Source organism: Cucurbita maxima, unplaced genomic scaffold (genome assembly GCF_002738345.1).
Source record: "Cucurbita maxima cultivar Rimu unplaced genomic scaffold, Cmax_1.0 Cma_Scf00028, whole genome shotgun sequence".
NCBI lineage: Eukaryota > Viridiplantae > Streptophyta > Magnoliopsida > Cucurbitales > Cucurbitaceae > Cucurbita > Cucurbita maxima.
Window position 1 is genome coordinate 1,115,606 of NW_019272044.1, and position 15,441 is coordinate 1,131,046.

A 15,441-nucleotide genomic window follows, 5' to 3' on the forward strand; every position below is an offset into this window, starting at 1 on the left:
ATGTTTAATAATCGTATAGGAAAAATAGTTCATTAAAATTTTGTATAGTGACAACGTAGAATGTCGTAAAAGTTACCATTTTGTAAATTATATAGTTAATTACTTAAAAGATATTATTTATTTGGCCTAACATTATGTGTTAAAAGAAAAATAATATAAAATTATTTCAAGATTAAATTGAAAAGAATTTTAAATAATCCATGTCATATTTTCGGGAAAAGCTTGAATCACCTTCAACGAAAGGTGCCTGTACTTGAAACTGACACAGGTGGGTAGGTAGAGAATATCTAGGTGTGCGAGACAACTCTCTCTTAAATGTACTCAGCAAAATTGCCCCGTAACTTCGGGAGACGGGGTGCCTCCTCACAAGTGGGTCGCAGTGACTAGGCCCGGGCGACTATTTACCAAAAACGCAGGTCTTCGCAAAGTCGTAAGACCATGTATGGAGGCTGACGCCTGCTCAGTGCCGGAAGGTCAAGGAAGTTGGTGACCTAATGACAGGGGAGTCGGCGACCGAAGCTCCGATGAACGACAGTCGTAACTATAACGGTCCTAAGGTAGCGATATTCCTTGTCGGGTAAGTTTCGACTCGCACGAAACTTGATTTTTCAATTCATATTATATGAGAATTTGACAGAACTATCCAAAAATTTGGTCTGTATTTTTGAAGTCCAAAATATTATCCTCTTTCGACTTCTCCTCGAGGCTTTAAAACACATTTGTTAGAGAAGGTTGTTTCCATACCATTATAACCCAACTCTAAGATTATTATGAAAATTAAAATGACCTAAAAAAACGAAGATATTATGAACGGAGAAAAGTAAATGTTATTTCGTTTATCTCTCCTCGTCGTTCTCTCTCTAAGCTCATGGGTGTGACTGTGCGTCAACGTGTGTGTTCCTACGCAACGCCAAAGCCAAGGCTAAGCAAGTCATAACTTTCTTGTTGAAAAAGAAAACGAGAGGATCGAAATTGCTAAAACCCATTTCCAAATTTCCAAATTTCCATTTTTACATTTCCCCTTTTCCTCGCTCTGTTCGATTACCTTCTGTTCTTCCCCCTCAAGAACCCACAAAAACCTTCAATCCCCTCTTTCACTAATTCGATTCTTCCCAATCTGCACTGCTCTCAGCTTTTGAATCTTCGTTTTGGATTCCCAAAATGCATCTCTACAATGCTTGGCTTCCTCCCCCTGTTGCTCTTGATACCCACAAGGAGAAGGAATCTTTCGCTCTCGTCGTCAATTCCCTCAACGATTCTTATCGCCCTGATGATCTTGATTCTGTTTATTCCACTCTCAAATGGGTCTCCGTTATTGACCTGTCAGTATTTCCCCTTTTCCTTGATTCTGATTCGCCTCTTAATTTCTTTTGCTTTTCAATCACTGTTACTTCCTCTTCTTCTGTCTCTTACTTCTTTAACTTTGTTTGCTTTTTTCTCTTTTTTTTGGGATTAGCTTCTTGAATACTATGAGGATTTAGCAATTAATTGAGGTTTAAGGGCTTTAACCATCTTTAAACTCAGTTAATCTGAATTGGGTCAGTCGTTTCCCTAAAAAAACATGTTTCCCTTCGCCTATAACACTCCTACTAGGGATTAGTATGTCTCCGGAAATCTAGGAATTCTATTTATTTACTAAGCATGTGGAGCTGTCCTGCTACCCGGATCATACAAAAATCTTTATTTCTGTGTTTTTGGATATCTGGACTTCTGGTGGAAGTTGTTAGTTCAGGAAAAGGTGCGCTAATTAGCTTGAGTGGCAGAACTTTGCTGCAAATACTATAAGAAATGTCGACTTAATGGAGCTTAATGATTTGTTAAAATTTGAGCTGAAATGAGGGGGAGACTAGGAAGAACTATCCAGGATATTATTGATTGTTTGGATTTCATTTGCTATGTTGGTCGTGCTTTAGTATTTTGTAGCTACGCTTCCTCTCTGATTTTCGAGAGAGTGTTAGTCATGAATGTAACGACTTAGATGCTTATCGTGCAGTTTTATCAAAGCGAAAAGTGAAGTATCGTTGGAAGATGTGGCTGCTGTTGTAGATATTGGGTTAGAGTTGTTTCATATGTCACAAGGCAAGCTGTATGCTCAGGTACGGATTTTTTTCGTTTGAAAGGTTATATAATTATTGTTGCTAAAGGAAGATTGTATTTATTTTTATAGGTCAGATGGGGAAATATTCTAGTCAGGATACTAAATAAGTATTCGAAGAGGCTTTCCTTGAAAGTTCAGTGGCGACCGTTGTACGACACTCTGGTTCATACGCATTTTACTAGGTTAGTCATCCGAACAAGAAACTGAGATGGTTATTAGAACACGGAATATGTTAAATTGTCTTGCGAAGGGTTTTTCATGTCACTTAAAACTCATTGTGTTGTTGGTATTAAGTTCATTTGTTTCTAAATTGTTACGTGTGGGTTTCATCATCACTTTCAGACCGATTGTTTTAATAGCTAATGTTCGGATCCTGGTCTATGAACTGTAAAATATCCATGATTGCTTGTATTTGTTCGCTAATTTGCTTCATAATCTGTTCTGAGAGCTTTTTTTTGTTCTTTCTATCAGGAACACTGGTCCAGAAGGTTGGAGATTAAGACAGCGGCATTTTGAAGCGATTACCTCTCTTGTAAGGTCTTGCCGAAGATTTTTCCCAGCCGGTTCTGCTGCCGATATATGGACAGAGTTTAGGTGGTGCTATGACGCTATACGTTGTAGTCAATAAGTTCACTCTAATTCCAAATTTTCTTCGCTTTCTTATTTTTGTTTTGTTTAGTTTTTTTATGCATATATTCTAAAATATATAAAGTACCACGGAGTGACGTAGTGGCGAAAAAGATGAGCTGTAAATCCAAATGCTCTTAGGTGGTAATATTGGGTTAGTAGCTACTCTCTAAATATTAATAATTTACTCGTGTTAACTCGATAAGTTGTAGTATCAGACACTAGCTAGGAATAGTTGAAGGTGTGTGAAAATTTGCTTCGAAACCCTCGATTACGATAAATTTTTCGTATACTCTCGGTTATGCAAATAAGAAAATTGTTCCTAAACTTTTGGTTTTTAAAAAATTCGTGTTCTCATTTCTATCGTCGATGCATAAAAGGTCATCTACGGACCGGTCACCCACATTTTTTTTCCAATTAATTCTCGACTTAACTTGGTCAATTTTGCAGATCTATGTTGGAAAATCCTTGGCATAATTCATCCTTTGAAGGTTCTGGTTTTGTCAGACTGTTTCTTCCTACCAATTTAGACAACCAAGACTTCTTCACACAGTAAGGAGTTTTTTTCTATGTGAAATTTCATTTGTAGTATTTTTTTAGCTCAATTATCAGATTATAACTTCCTGCCACTGTATGGTAGCAATTGGATTGAAGAGTGTATGCAGTACTGGGACTCGATTCCAAATTGCCAATTTTGGAACAGTCAGTGGGCTGCCATTATAGCTCGTGTCGTCAAGAATTACAGTTTCATAGACTGGGAGCGTTTCTTGTCTACGCTTTTCACTAGGTTCTTGAACATGTTTGAGGTGAGTATGTGAACTTTGCAAGTTATTTTTAATTATGATAGATATTGGTTAGAAGTACCTTGCTGGTTGCTACGCGGTAGTTGAGCTTCATGAACTGCAAATTTTAGGATCATCTTAAATAATTGACGGGTGAATTCTGTTTGTTAGTTACTTGGTTGTAGTTGAGCACGAACCTTGTCCTATGATGTCATTCATAAAGTTTAATATGCCAATTATGATATAGACCTTTTTTGTGGTTCATTTTTGTTATAATTATCCTTCATGTGAAAAAATTGTAGGTTCCAGTGGCAAATGGTAGTGGATCATATCCATTCTCTGTGGATGTTCCCCGAAACACGAGGTTCTTGTTTTCCAATAAGATGGGCACCCCATCTAAAGCCATTGCAAAATCAATCGTAAGTTGATTTTATCGAGCTTCTATTATCTGATATTCATGGGAGATATTATAAAAATGTGCGTTAATGTTTAAATTACAGGTATATCTACTAAAACCTGGTAGTTCAGCACAGTTTCACCTTGAGAAATTGGTCAACCTTCTCGAACAGTGAGTTCATTGTCATTTTAAAGCTTGCTATTTTTATGTCTACAAAACTTCTCTTTCTATTATTTTCAATTAAATCTCACAGAAAAAAAAATTGTAACAGATATTATCATCCTTCTAATGGTGGGCGTTGGACTTATGTGTTAGAGAGGTTTTTGCTTCATTTGGTTATTACCTTCCGGAAACGGCTTCAAGCTGAGCAGTGAGAATTTCCCTTATTTGGTTAGCAAAACGTATTGTTACTCATTATGGCTTTCTAATAAAGTACTGTTATTCCAGGAAAGCAGATGAGAATAATCAGAACAAGCTGTATTTAGGACCATCAGAAAGAAAATCTTTTGTCAATACAATCCTGAAGTTAATCGATCGTGGTCAGTATAGCAAAAATGAACATCTATCTGAAACCGTTGCAGCCGCGACCTCTATTTTATCTTATGTAGAGCCTTCTTTGGTTCTTCCCTTCGTGGCCTCACGATTTCATATGGCCTTGGAGACGGTTAGTCATATTGCCTTTTCTTAAGACGCTAATATCCCTAAAATTAGGATATGTTATTTGTACGTGGGCTGTGTAGTTTTGACTCGTAATTGACACCAAACCAAGTACGTTGGTTTCCTTATAGCGGAATCTGACAAAAATCTATTTTATGAAGCTGACTGAAACTGATCTATTATGGTCTTTTTGGTCGATTGAATACCAGGTGAAATGTTTTTATTAGGTTTTTTAGATGAAAATGAAAAGTTCATCTAAACAAACAAGTTAGATCCTGTTTCGGTGGTGTGTGCAGGCTTTATTTTAACCTTTACTTGAGCCTACGGGTCGTTTGAGGGTTTCCCATTGCAAAATAAATTCCATATGCTCTTTTATTTGGTTGGAAGTGTTTCGTCGTTGCTTCTGATTAGTTTGCTTCTCCATTTTGTTTATCCAGATGACTGCTACCCACCAGTTGAAAACTGCTGTTATGTCGGTTGCATTTGTTGGGCGTCCGTTGTTTCTGACAGCTTTATCAGCTTCAGCTGTACAGTCAGTTGATCTTGTTGCTGATGACGAGTTCGTTAATCTTCTCATGGTTTCACTATCCAATGCCTTACTTGGTATGGATGCCAATGATCCTCCTAAAACTCTGGCCACCATGCAATTAATTGGTTCTCTATTCTCCAATGTGAGTACACAAGTTACAACGACATTCATTTTGGTCTGATTTCTTCTTAACTCTGCCTTTGATGATCAAAACATAATTTGCAGTTAGCTTCTTTGAATGATAACTTAGACGAGCTGTCTATTATTCCAATGATCCGATTTTCTGAATGGTTGGATGAGTTCTTATGTCGCTTATTCTCCTTACTTCTGCACCTGGAACCTAGCAGCGTTCTGTAAGTAATGGAACTTTTGGCCTAATCATTCTTTTAATCCATTTTCAATTGCTAAATCGATATTCAGACGTTACTAATTGCTTTGGCAGGAATGAAGGTCTACTTTCTTCATCAACTTCAGGAACTTTTCTGGTTGATGATGGACCTTACTACTACTGTATGCTTGAGATATTGCTTGGAAGGCTTTCAAAACCATTATTTGCTCAGGTTTCATAGACTTCAACACTGCTTCAGCTTTGTTTTTGTAACAGCCCAAGCCCACCATTAGCAGATATTGTCCTCTTTAGGTTTTTCCTTTCGGGTTTCCCCTCAAGGTTTTTAAAACGCATCTGCTAAGTAGAGGTTTCCACACCCTTATAAAGGGTGTTTCGTTCTCCTCCCCAACCGATGTGGGATCTTACAGTTTTTCCATTTATCATCTTTCTTATTTGGCTCTTACTTGGTGTTCATACCCGTAGTCTGCCGCTCTCATACTCCCTTTGGCAAAGGGCTTGTCCCTTATTTGCACTTTCTTTTTGTAATTTCCCTTATTTGCACTTTCTTTTTGTAATTTCCCACAGGGCATAATTTTATCATCTTTTACACCACTTGCAGGCTTTAAAGAAAATTTCGAAATTTGTCAAGACAAATATTCTTCCAGGTGCAGTGGCAGAGGTTGGACTTCTTTGTTGTGCATGTGTTCATTCCGACCCAGAAGAGGCCGTTGCTCAACTTGTTGCGCCAGTTTTGTTATCTGCTATATCCAATATGAAAACAATGCCTAGTACAGGATTGGGAGGGGAAGGAAAATCCAAGGTTCATTTAACTTTACAAATTTTGTGTCAATAATTTGATAACATGTGAAGAATTATAACAATTTTCTTTTCAGGGAAAACCAGCACTTTCTCCAGCTCTTGAAACTGCAATTGACTATCACTTGAAGATGTTATCTGTAGCCGTCAGTTATGGAGGCCCAGCACTACTTCCTTATAAAGACCAATTCAAGGAAACTATTGCTTGTGGTTTTGATTCACCATCTTGGAAGGTCAATGTCTGCTTACTTTATCTTTATGCTTGTGGTTTGTTTCATCCGTTTTGAAATTTTTTCTTATGGTCGTACGACAGGTAAATGGGGCTGCCGATCATCTTCTCCGGTCTCTCCTAGGGAGTTTGATTCTCTATTATCCTATTGATCAGTACATGTATGCCCATCTCTTTCCATTACCATTCTAGTCGATCTTCCTATATCCGTCTCTTTACTCTTTTTCCTAATTCATTTGTAAGTTTAAATTTCTGGTTTCCAGGTGCACGATACGTCATCCTGATGCTCCAGCATTAGAGGAATGGATCAGTACTAAAGATTATTCAAATGACGCGTCACCATTATTGATCCCCAAGTGGCACATTCCAAATGATGCAGAAATTCAGTTTGCAAATGAATTGTTGGATCTTCATTTTCAATCAGCTTTGGATGATCTGTTAAAAATTTGTGAAAGCAAAACTCATGCTGATCCAGGTGCTGTACATTATTGTTCCTTTAGGTAGATTTTGTCAGGAAGGATATGAGTAGTTTTCGGAGTTCACCTACATTTTTTTGGGCGTTTTTTTAACAAGAAATAAAGAGCTCAGTGATTTCAAAGATCCCGATCAGTAGCTCACTACATTATTATGTTCGATTGTTGTCTTTTGCCTGAAGATTATCGTTATGCAAGAAACGAAGTAATAACACTACGCTATTTGATCATGCAGGAGACGAGAAAGATCACTTGAAAGTGATTCTATTGCAGATTGATTCTTCATTGCAAGGTGTTTTGTCTTGCATGCCTGATTTCCTTCCATCCTTCAAGAATGGGAAGGTTGGAAGTCCAGTTCCTTCTTTCTTTATAGCTGGGGCATCAGGTCCAAGTGTTGGCTCCACTAAATTAAGGGAAAAAGCCGCAGATATAATACATGCAGCCTGCAGGTTCATCTTGAATCTTATTTTTGTTTTCAATTTGTCATGGTCTAATATGCTGATCGCTACTTTTATCGTGTCGTGAGCAGGTATTTGCTGGAAAAGAAAGCTGATGACAGTGTTTTATTGATACTCATTATTCGCATAATGGATGCTTTAGGAAATTATGGTAAAGTACTCATTGTCTTGGCTACACTTCGTGTTTTTATCTTTGGCCCAACTCCTATTCGTATCTCTTTGTAAAACAACTAATGTTTTTTCTTTCGTATAGGTAGTTTGGAATATGATGAATGGTCCAACCATAGGCATGCTTGGAAGTTGGAATCTGCTGCTATTATTGAGCCTCCTACAAATTTCATCATGTCCACTCGCTCGAAAGGCAAAAAAAGGTAGCATTTTCTATTCCTTTCGTTTTTAAAGACTTCACTTGGTAATATTATTGTGCTTTACTCGGTATAAGTATTTTTCTTAATTTTTTCATCAGGCCGAGGTGGGCACTTATTGACAAAGCATACATGCACAGTACGTGGAGATCGTCACAATCATCATACCATTTATACAGAGTTGCTGGAAATTTCTGTCCATCAGAGCATGTGATTCTTTTGGTGGATGATCTTTTGAATCTCTCCTTGCACAGTTACGAAACTGTTCGAGTGTAAGTCTTCTAAGGCATTAATTACCCTGTAGACATGGTACTATCTACTGAATATTATTGCAAACATTTAATCTTGCTCTGTGCATTATAAAGAAGTGAACCTTTTGAAGATAGTGGTGGACATCAGAACCGACTTAACGAACTGAATTGGTCAGACTTGTCTGATGTTTTCATAATTCTTCTATGGAATTTACTATTATAAGGAACAAGATTAACGCTTAAGGGATAGGATCAATAATTAGGAACTAGAATAATTCTTCTTGGGACCTATCTCTATCTCCGATTGATTCCTTATCAAGGATAACTAGAATAATTAGGAAAGAAAGAATAGAGAGGTCTATCCCCCAACCACTGATTAATTATTTCTCGCCTTAGACTATGTTCTAGTAACACGGTCGGCTACATTTTCCCATTAGGTATTGGGCTTAAGTACATTGATATCAATCCCTACATGATCCTAATACATTGATATCAATTCTGCATAGTTCTGATTTGTCTATTTCATATATGATCTCTAACTCTGTATTATAAGTGCTTTAATTTAAAATTTTGACTTACTGCTCAGACTTGCTGGAAAATCTCTTATGAAGTTGCTAAAGAGATGGCCATCTATGATTTCAAAGTGTGTTCTTTCTCTTTCTGAGAATTTAAAGAACCCTGACTCGCCTGAATATGCAGTACTAGGTTCCTGTGCAATTCTTGCCACCCAAACAGTTCTTAAGCATATGACAGTGGTAACTATCATAATACAAGTATTTGAACAGATTATATTAGTAATGAAATGTTCATGATATATTTTCTTTTCTCTACCAGGATTCAAAGTCGTTTTCTTCATTTATTTTTGGAATTCTTTCAAGGTAACTTCTTTTTCCTGCCTTGAATCCATATCATTTAAATATCTGTCGTGTTCGCTTATTCTCGTTTTCTCCTGAAGCTCCCATCATGAATCACTGAAAGCCCAGAAAGCAATCAATGAGGTAAAGCAACCTCCAAAATAATTCGATGGCAATTTCGATATTATCATTAATGAAGAACCTTCAGTAATAATACCTCATGTGATTTTCTGCAGCTATTTGTCAAATTTAACATTCATTTTTCTGGAGTATCTAAGAGTATTTTCTTAGCATCCGAGAAACAAATGGGTGAAATGGATTTTGCTGATCTGGTTTCTCAGCTTAGTTCGATGAGTTTCGATTCTACCAGCTTACACTGGCGGTAAATTTCTTATTTGGAAGATCGGTTATGTTCATCGCCCGACTTTGAGGGACCATTGCACACTATGATGGCTTTTACTTGTGGGATTTTTAAATCAAGTTAAATGTTTCCTTCATTTTATGTAGGTACAATTTGATGGCGAACAGAGTTTTGCTTTTATTGGCGATGGCATCTCGGAATAATCCGAGCTCCTCGAAGATCCTTGGTGAAACTGCAGGTTTGATGAGTGATTTTTGTGATGAATCAATTTACTTTTGTTTTCTATTTCTTGAATTTCGTATGCCAATGCTTTTCCAGGTCACTTCTTGATGAATTTGAAAAGTCATCTCCCTCAAACAAGGATTCTTGCAATCTCAGCCTTGAATACTTTATTGAAAGAATCACCTTACAAAGTTTCAGTTCAGGAGGAACATGGCTCGCCTATGGAAATGCAATTAGATTCAAAGTCATCCCTCGAAAAAGCTTTGACACAAATTTTTCAAGAAGACGGATTTTTCAACGAGACTTTTAATAGTCTCTCTCATGTTCACATAACTGATGCTGATGCTGCAGCCTCTGGTGGAAACCATAGAAACTCTTCTTTCCAGAGTCAAGCTGACAAATCAATCACCCGTTTTTATTTCGACTTCTCGGCTTCATGGCCTCGCACTCCTAGTTGGATATCATTGATAGGAAGTGATACCTTTTACTCGAATTTTGCCCGGATTTTCAAACGGTTGATACAGGAATGTGGCATGACTGTTCTATCATCACTAAAAAGTACATTGGAAGAATTTGCAAATTCGAGTGAGAGGTCTAAGCAATGTGTTGCTGCTGAAGCATTGGCTGGCATATTGCATTCTGATGTTGATGGCCTTTTCGATGCTTGGGAAAGCTGGATTATGGTCCAGTTGCAGAATATTATTCTGGCACAGTCGGTAGAATCCGTACCCGAGTGGGCAGCTTGTATACGCTATGCGGTCACGGGAAAAGGGAAATATGGAACAAAAGTTCCTTTCTTAAGACAACAGATTCTGGAATGTTTGGCTAGACCTTTGCCTGCAGCAGCAACTACCACTGTTGTAGCCAAGCGCTACGCTTTTCTATCAGCATCGCTTATAGAGTTATCCCCTTCGAAAATGCCATCAGCGGAGATACGCCTACATATTACACTTCTCGAGGAGCTACTTGGCAATATGTGTCATTCTTCTGCCCAAGTAAGCGTGCATCTGTTCTATTCAATTATATTTTGACAGTTTCATTCTGCTTGCATGTCTTCTAAAGCCTAAAGTGTTAATTGGAAGTCCCACGTTGGCTAATTTAGGGAATGATCATGGGTTTGTAAAGAATACATCTTCATTGGAAGAGGTCTCCTTGGGAAGTCATAGTAAAGCCATAAGAGCTTAATGTTCAGAGTGGACAATATCATATCATTGTGGAGAGTCATGATTCCTAACATGGTATCAGAGCCCCCTTAATTTAGCCATGTCAATAGAATCCTCAAATGTCGAACAAAGAAGTTGTGAGCCTCGAAGGTGTAGTCAAAAGTGACTCAAGTGTTGAATAAAGGGTGTACTTTGTTCGAGGACTCCAGAGAAGGAGTCGAGCCTCGATTAAGGGAAGGCTGTTTGAGGGCTCTATAGACCTTAGGAGGAGGCTTTATAGTGTACTTTGTTCGAGAGGAGGATTGTTGAGGGTTGTTGGGAGGGAGTCCCAAGGGAATGATCGTGAGTTTATAAGTAAAAAATACATCTCCATTGGAATGAGGCTTTTTGGGGAAGCCCAATGTAAAGCCATGAGAGCTTATGCTCAAAGTGAACAATATCATATAATTATGGAGAGTTGTGATTCCCAACAAACATTATAAGCTCAGGACGTTATTTTGTTTAGTTAATTAAGAGATAGGGCTTCTAAACACAGATGTCTTAAAGAATTGTGTGGGATTCCTAAAGGTGTATGTAATTCTTCTTTAATCTTGGTGTTGGTTTTCTTGAATAGGTAAGGGAAGCAATAGGTGTGACTCTCTCTGTTGTTTGCTCAAACATTAGACTTCTTGCATCTCATCCTCATGATCAACATGAAGATGTTCGTGTTGAACTTAAGGAAGAAAGATGGGTTAAGCTATTTATTGAACGCGCAACTCAGGCAGTAAAGAATATTCACAATTCGAGCCATTCGTCTAACTTAGACGCATCACAGGACAATGAAGTTCAAAATGGACACTCAAATGTTGATTCAGAAGATGATGTCAAATGGATGGAAACGGTAAATATGATAGCTATTTATTTTGAACTTTCAAGAATCTATCATTTATTGAACTCTCTTCCACTTCTGCAGCTATTCCATTTTCTCATATCATCAATGAAGTCCGGAAGGTCATCTCATTTGTTAGATGTTATTGTGGGTCTTCTATATCCTGTAATTTCGTTGCAGGTATGTAAAACCGAACTTTACTATTGTGCATACTTGATTGATTTAATTGCAAGTTGCAAAATTTTCGAACATTTAGAGAGCTTCGATGGACTTAGATCGATAAAGAAACTTGTGCATTTTGTTTCTTGTGTCGTTTTGTCTCCTTAGAACTCAAGAACACCATTGTACAACTTATAGAACAGATCTTATTCAAATACTATGTATGGTTACTTATAATCATTATTCTTTGGTTATGAAGGAAACATCAAATAAAGATTTGTCAACATTTGCAAAGGCAGCTTTTGAATTGCTTAAATGGAGGGTCTTCTGGGAACCCCATTTGCAGAAGGTTATATCTGTAATTCTCTCTTCAGCTGGTGATTCTAACTGGAGAACAAGATCTGCTACCTTGACATATCTTCGGTCATTTATGTACAGGTAGACTGTTAGTTGGCTGTCCGATAACTCTACTTCGAACCAATGCCTCTGTTCTTCAAATTAGTTTTACTAGGAAATAAGACGTCGGTTGGGGAAGAGAACGAAGCATTCTTTATAAGGGTGTGGAAACCTCTCTTTAGCAGACGCATTTTAAAAACCTTGAGGGAAAGTCCGAAAGAGAAAGCCCAAAGAGGACAATATTTACTAGCGGTGGGCTTGGGCTTGGGCTTGGGCTGTTACAAATGGTATCAAAGCCAGACACATTGGGCGTAGTGCCAGCGAGGACGCTAGGCCTCCAAGGGGGGTGGACTGTGAGATCCCACGTCGGTTGGAGAGGAAAACGAAGCATTCCTTATAAGTGTGTGGAAACCTCTCCCTAGTAGACGTGTTTTAAAAACCTTGAGGGGAAGCCTGAAAGAGAAAGCCCAAAGAGGACAAATATCTGCTAGTGGTGGACTTGGGTTGTTACAAATAGTATCAGAAGTAGGTATCAGGCGATGTGCCAACGAGAACGCTGGGCCTCCAAGAGGGTGGATTGTGAGATCTCATATCGGTTGAAGAGGAAAACGAAGCCATTCCTTATAAGAGTGTGGAAACCTCTCCCTAGTAGACACGTTTTAAAACTGGGAAGCTGACAGTGATACGGAACGGGCCAAAGCGGACATATTTGCTAGCGGTGGGCCTATGTTGTTACATAAGACTTTCGAATTAAGTCCTTGTTCTGTGATGCCATTCTCTTAACCTCTCAATTTTATTCCATATTGCATTACTTTTAGTATATTTTTTACCCTTTTTTTGGTAATTAACACAGGCACACGTACATTCTCACAAGTTCAGAGAAACAACAAATTTGGAGAACTGTTGAGAAGCTTCTTATAGACAGCCAAGTCGAGGTATGTTCCTGATTCGTATTTATTAACAATTATGCAAGTATGTTAAGAAAACCATGATCTTCTGTAGTTCAAATGTAGTCCGACTCGGTTATATCAATGCACTCAGCTTCGCTGATAGCGATTTTGTTACTACATAAGCCCCTTGGCCGAGGACTCGATTCGTATCGTCTTTTGATAACGTACCTAATATTTGAATCAGATACGAGAGCATGCTGCAGCGGTTCTAGCAGGCCTTATGAAGGGCGGGGACGAAGATCTGGCTAGAGATTTCCGTGAGCGAGCATGCAGGGAAGCAAATAATCTCCAAGCAAAGAGAAGAAAGAGGTCAATTTCAAGTCCCATATAAATGTCATCTACCTTCTAAAAGAACGTCATTGATTACTTTCATGGGCATGTTTTTATCCTTAGGAATGTGAAATGATAATCAATGTCTTGTATGTTTGATATTTTAGCATGGCTTTAATGCTATATTGGTATGTATTCCGCACTTGCACGTACTATCGTCTCAAAGAATTTTATGTTGTCGATTTCAGAAATTTAAGTTCGGGTCAGTCTCTAGCTACGGTTCACGGTGCGGTACTTGCTTTGACAGCTTCTGTCTTGTCAGCTCCTTACGATATGCCGAGGTATGTCTGCTTATTCTTGAAAGCTTGCTTTGTAATATACTTGGGACAGCCAAGCTTGTTAATCGATATAGTAAGCATTTTACTCGTATAGGGTTGTTAGGAATCACGGACGGCCACAATGGTACGATATCGTCCACTTTGAGCGTAAGCTCTCATGACTTTACTTATAAAACCCATGATTATCCCCTTAATTAGCCAATGTGGACTCCTCCCAACATTCCTCAACAATCCTTCCCTCGAACAAAGTATGGAGCCTTCGAACAATCTCCCCTTAATCGAGGTTCGACTCCTTATCCAAATGGAGTACTCGAACAAAGTATACCCTTTATTCGACACTTGAGTCACTTTGGAATACAACTTCTTTGTTCGAGGATTCTATTGACATGACTAAGTTAAGGGTATGACTCTGATACCATGTTAGGAATCGCGAACCTCCACAGTGGTATGATATTGTCTACTTTGAGCATAAGCTTTTATGGCTTAAGAACTTGTACCAATGGAAATGTATTGCTTACTTAAATTCCTCCGAACATTCCTCAACGGTGGTTTTCCTCATTAGTTCAATTCCTACCCATGCTAAATATGTTGGCTGATTCCAAGTTAGCTAGGGTGTATGATCATTCAACATACTTAACACATCCATGTGACAACCCGAACGGTTCAAGTTTAGGTTTCCCGCTTGGGATCTTCTCTTGGACTGGTTTGGGGAGTTTTGCTAGTTGAACCATCTGAACTATATAGACATATAAATTCATACAATTTATTGTATCTACTACTATTTCAGTTGGCTGCCCGAGTGCGTCACTCTGCTCGCTCGGTTCAGCGTGGAGCCATCACCTGTGAAAGTTACTGTAACAAAAGCCATTGCGGAGTTTCGAAGGACACATGCCGATACTTGGAACATTCAGAAAGATTCATTTAATGAAGAACAACTAGAGGTGGGATGATTCTTTCAGCATGATATATTTGATATTTCGAGATCGATGGAAGCTTATTATCCTTGTGTTCTGCAGATTCTGGCAGATACGTCCTCATCATCATCATACTTTGCTTGATCAAACAGTGTACAATTGGGTGGAAAAGATATAGTTAAAAGAATGTAGTGAGTTGATATTCTTGTATAAACATTATTGATCATATTCTATTGCAGCCTTCGTTATCGAGCTGTCTCGGTTCAAAGTTGCATTGCATTGTTCGAGGCTCGTAGAATTTAGTAAGGAGATGAAGCGCCACTGTCCCTACTGCCTTCATCTTCTGGTACATTCGGACTATCTAAAATGAATGTTCTTAGCCGCATCTCATTGCTTTCTATTATTATTTGCTCTTATATAATTACACAACTCAACTAATTAGAATATATAATTGAAATATTATATTCTGGACGAAAAAAATTGAATAATGAATTATTAATTTATTTTTTTGCTTCTCACTTCTGTTATTTTATTACCTTATTTCCAATAAAACTAAGTAAAATAATTGAAATAATGAGGTACAAATTTTATTTTATAATATTTTGATAATTGTTAATTAAATTAGTTTTTTTTTTTTTTTTAATTTGTGTCTATTATGGTGATCTTTTTATATTTGATGATTAATTTTACAATCGGAATTTGGAATACTATACTAATATCACATTAGAAAGTTAATTAGTATTTTTTAAAAAAAGTTTAAAATATTATTAAAAAAGAATATTTTTAGAACAAATATGAAATTCGAGAGTAATTTTATTAATTTAGCGGATTTTAGTGCCAAGTTTAAGAACTCAAAAACTCGAAAGCAACGAAACTCGAACGTTTGGGACAAAAAATGTATTTTTGTTCCATAATTTATCATATTTCTTTGTCTCA

The 15,441-nt window shown here is 37.7% G+C and overlaps 1 protein-coding gene across 1 annotated transcript; it reads left to right on the forward strand.

Annotated features, from left to right (window-relative positions):
- The first annotated feature begins 890 nt into the window (after positions 1–890).
- LOC111500220 (proteasome activator subunit 4) lies at positions 891–14,899 on the forward strand. Its single transcript, XM_023151898.1, has 35 exons — positions 891–1,322; positions 1,994–2,096; positions 2,168–2,280; positions 2,570–2,692; positions 3,176–3,277; positions 3,366–3,531; positions 3,810–3,926; positions 4,008–4,075; positions 4,176–4,274; positions 4,352–4,568; positions 4,999–5,232; positions 5,316–5,443; positions 5,533–5,650; positions 6,038–6,238; positions 6,312–6,467; positions 6,548–6,624; positions 6,727–6,938; positions 7,172–7,385; positions 7,466–7,545; positions 7,648–7,765; positions 7,861–8,031; positions 8,597–8,765; positions 8,845–8,888; positions 8,966–9,008; positions 9,101–9,246; positions 9,372–9,463; positions 9,544–10,442; positions 11,224–11,490; positions 11,563–11,658; positions 11,897–12,075; positions 12,887–12,968; positions 13,168–13,292; positions 13,502–13,594; positions 14,379–14,532; positions 14,608–14,899. The coding sequence occupies exons 1-35, from the start codon at positions 1,162–1,164 to the stop codon at positions 14,647–14,649; spliced, it is 5,409 nt and encodes a 1,802-aa protein (XP_023007666.1). The 5' UTR covers positions 891–1,161; the 3' UTR covers positions 14,650–14,899.
- Positions 14,900–15,441: the final 542 nt, after the last annotated feature.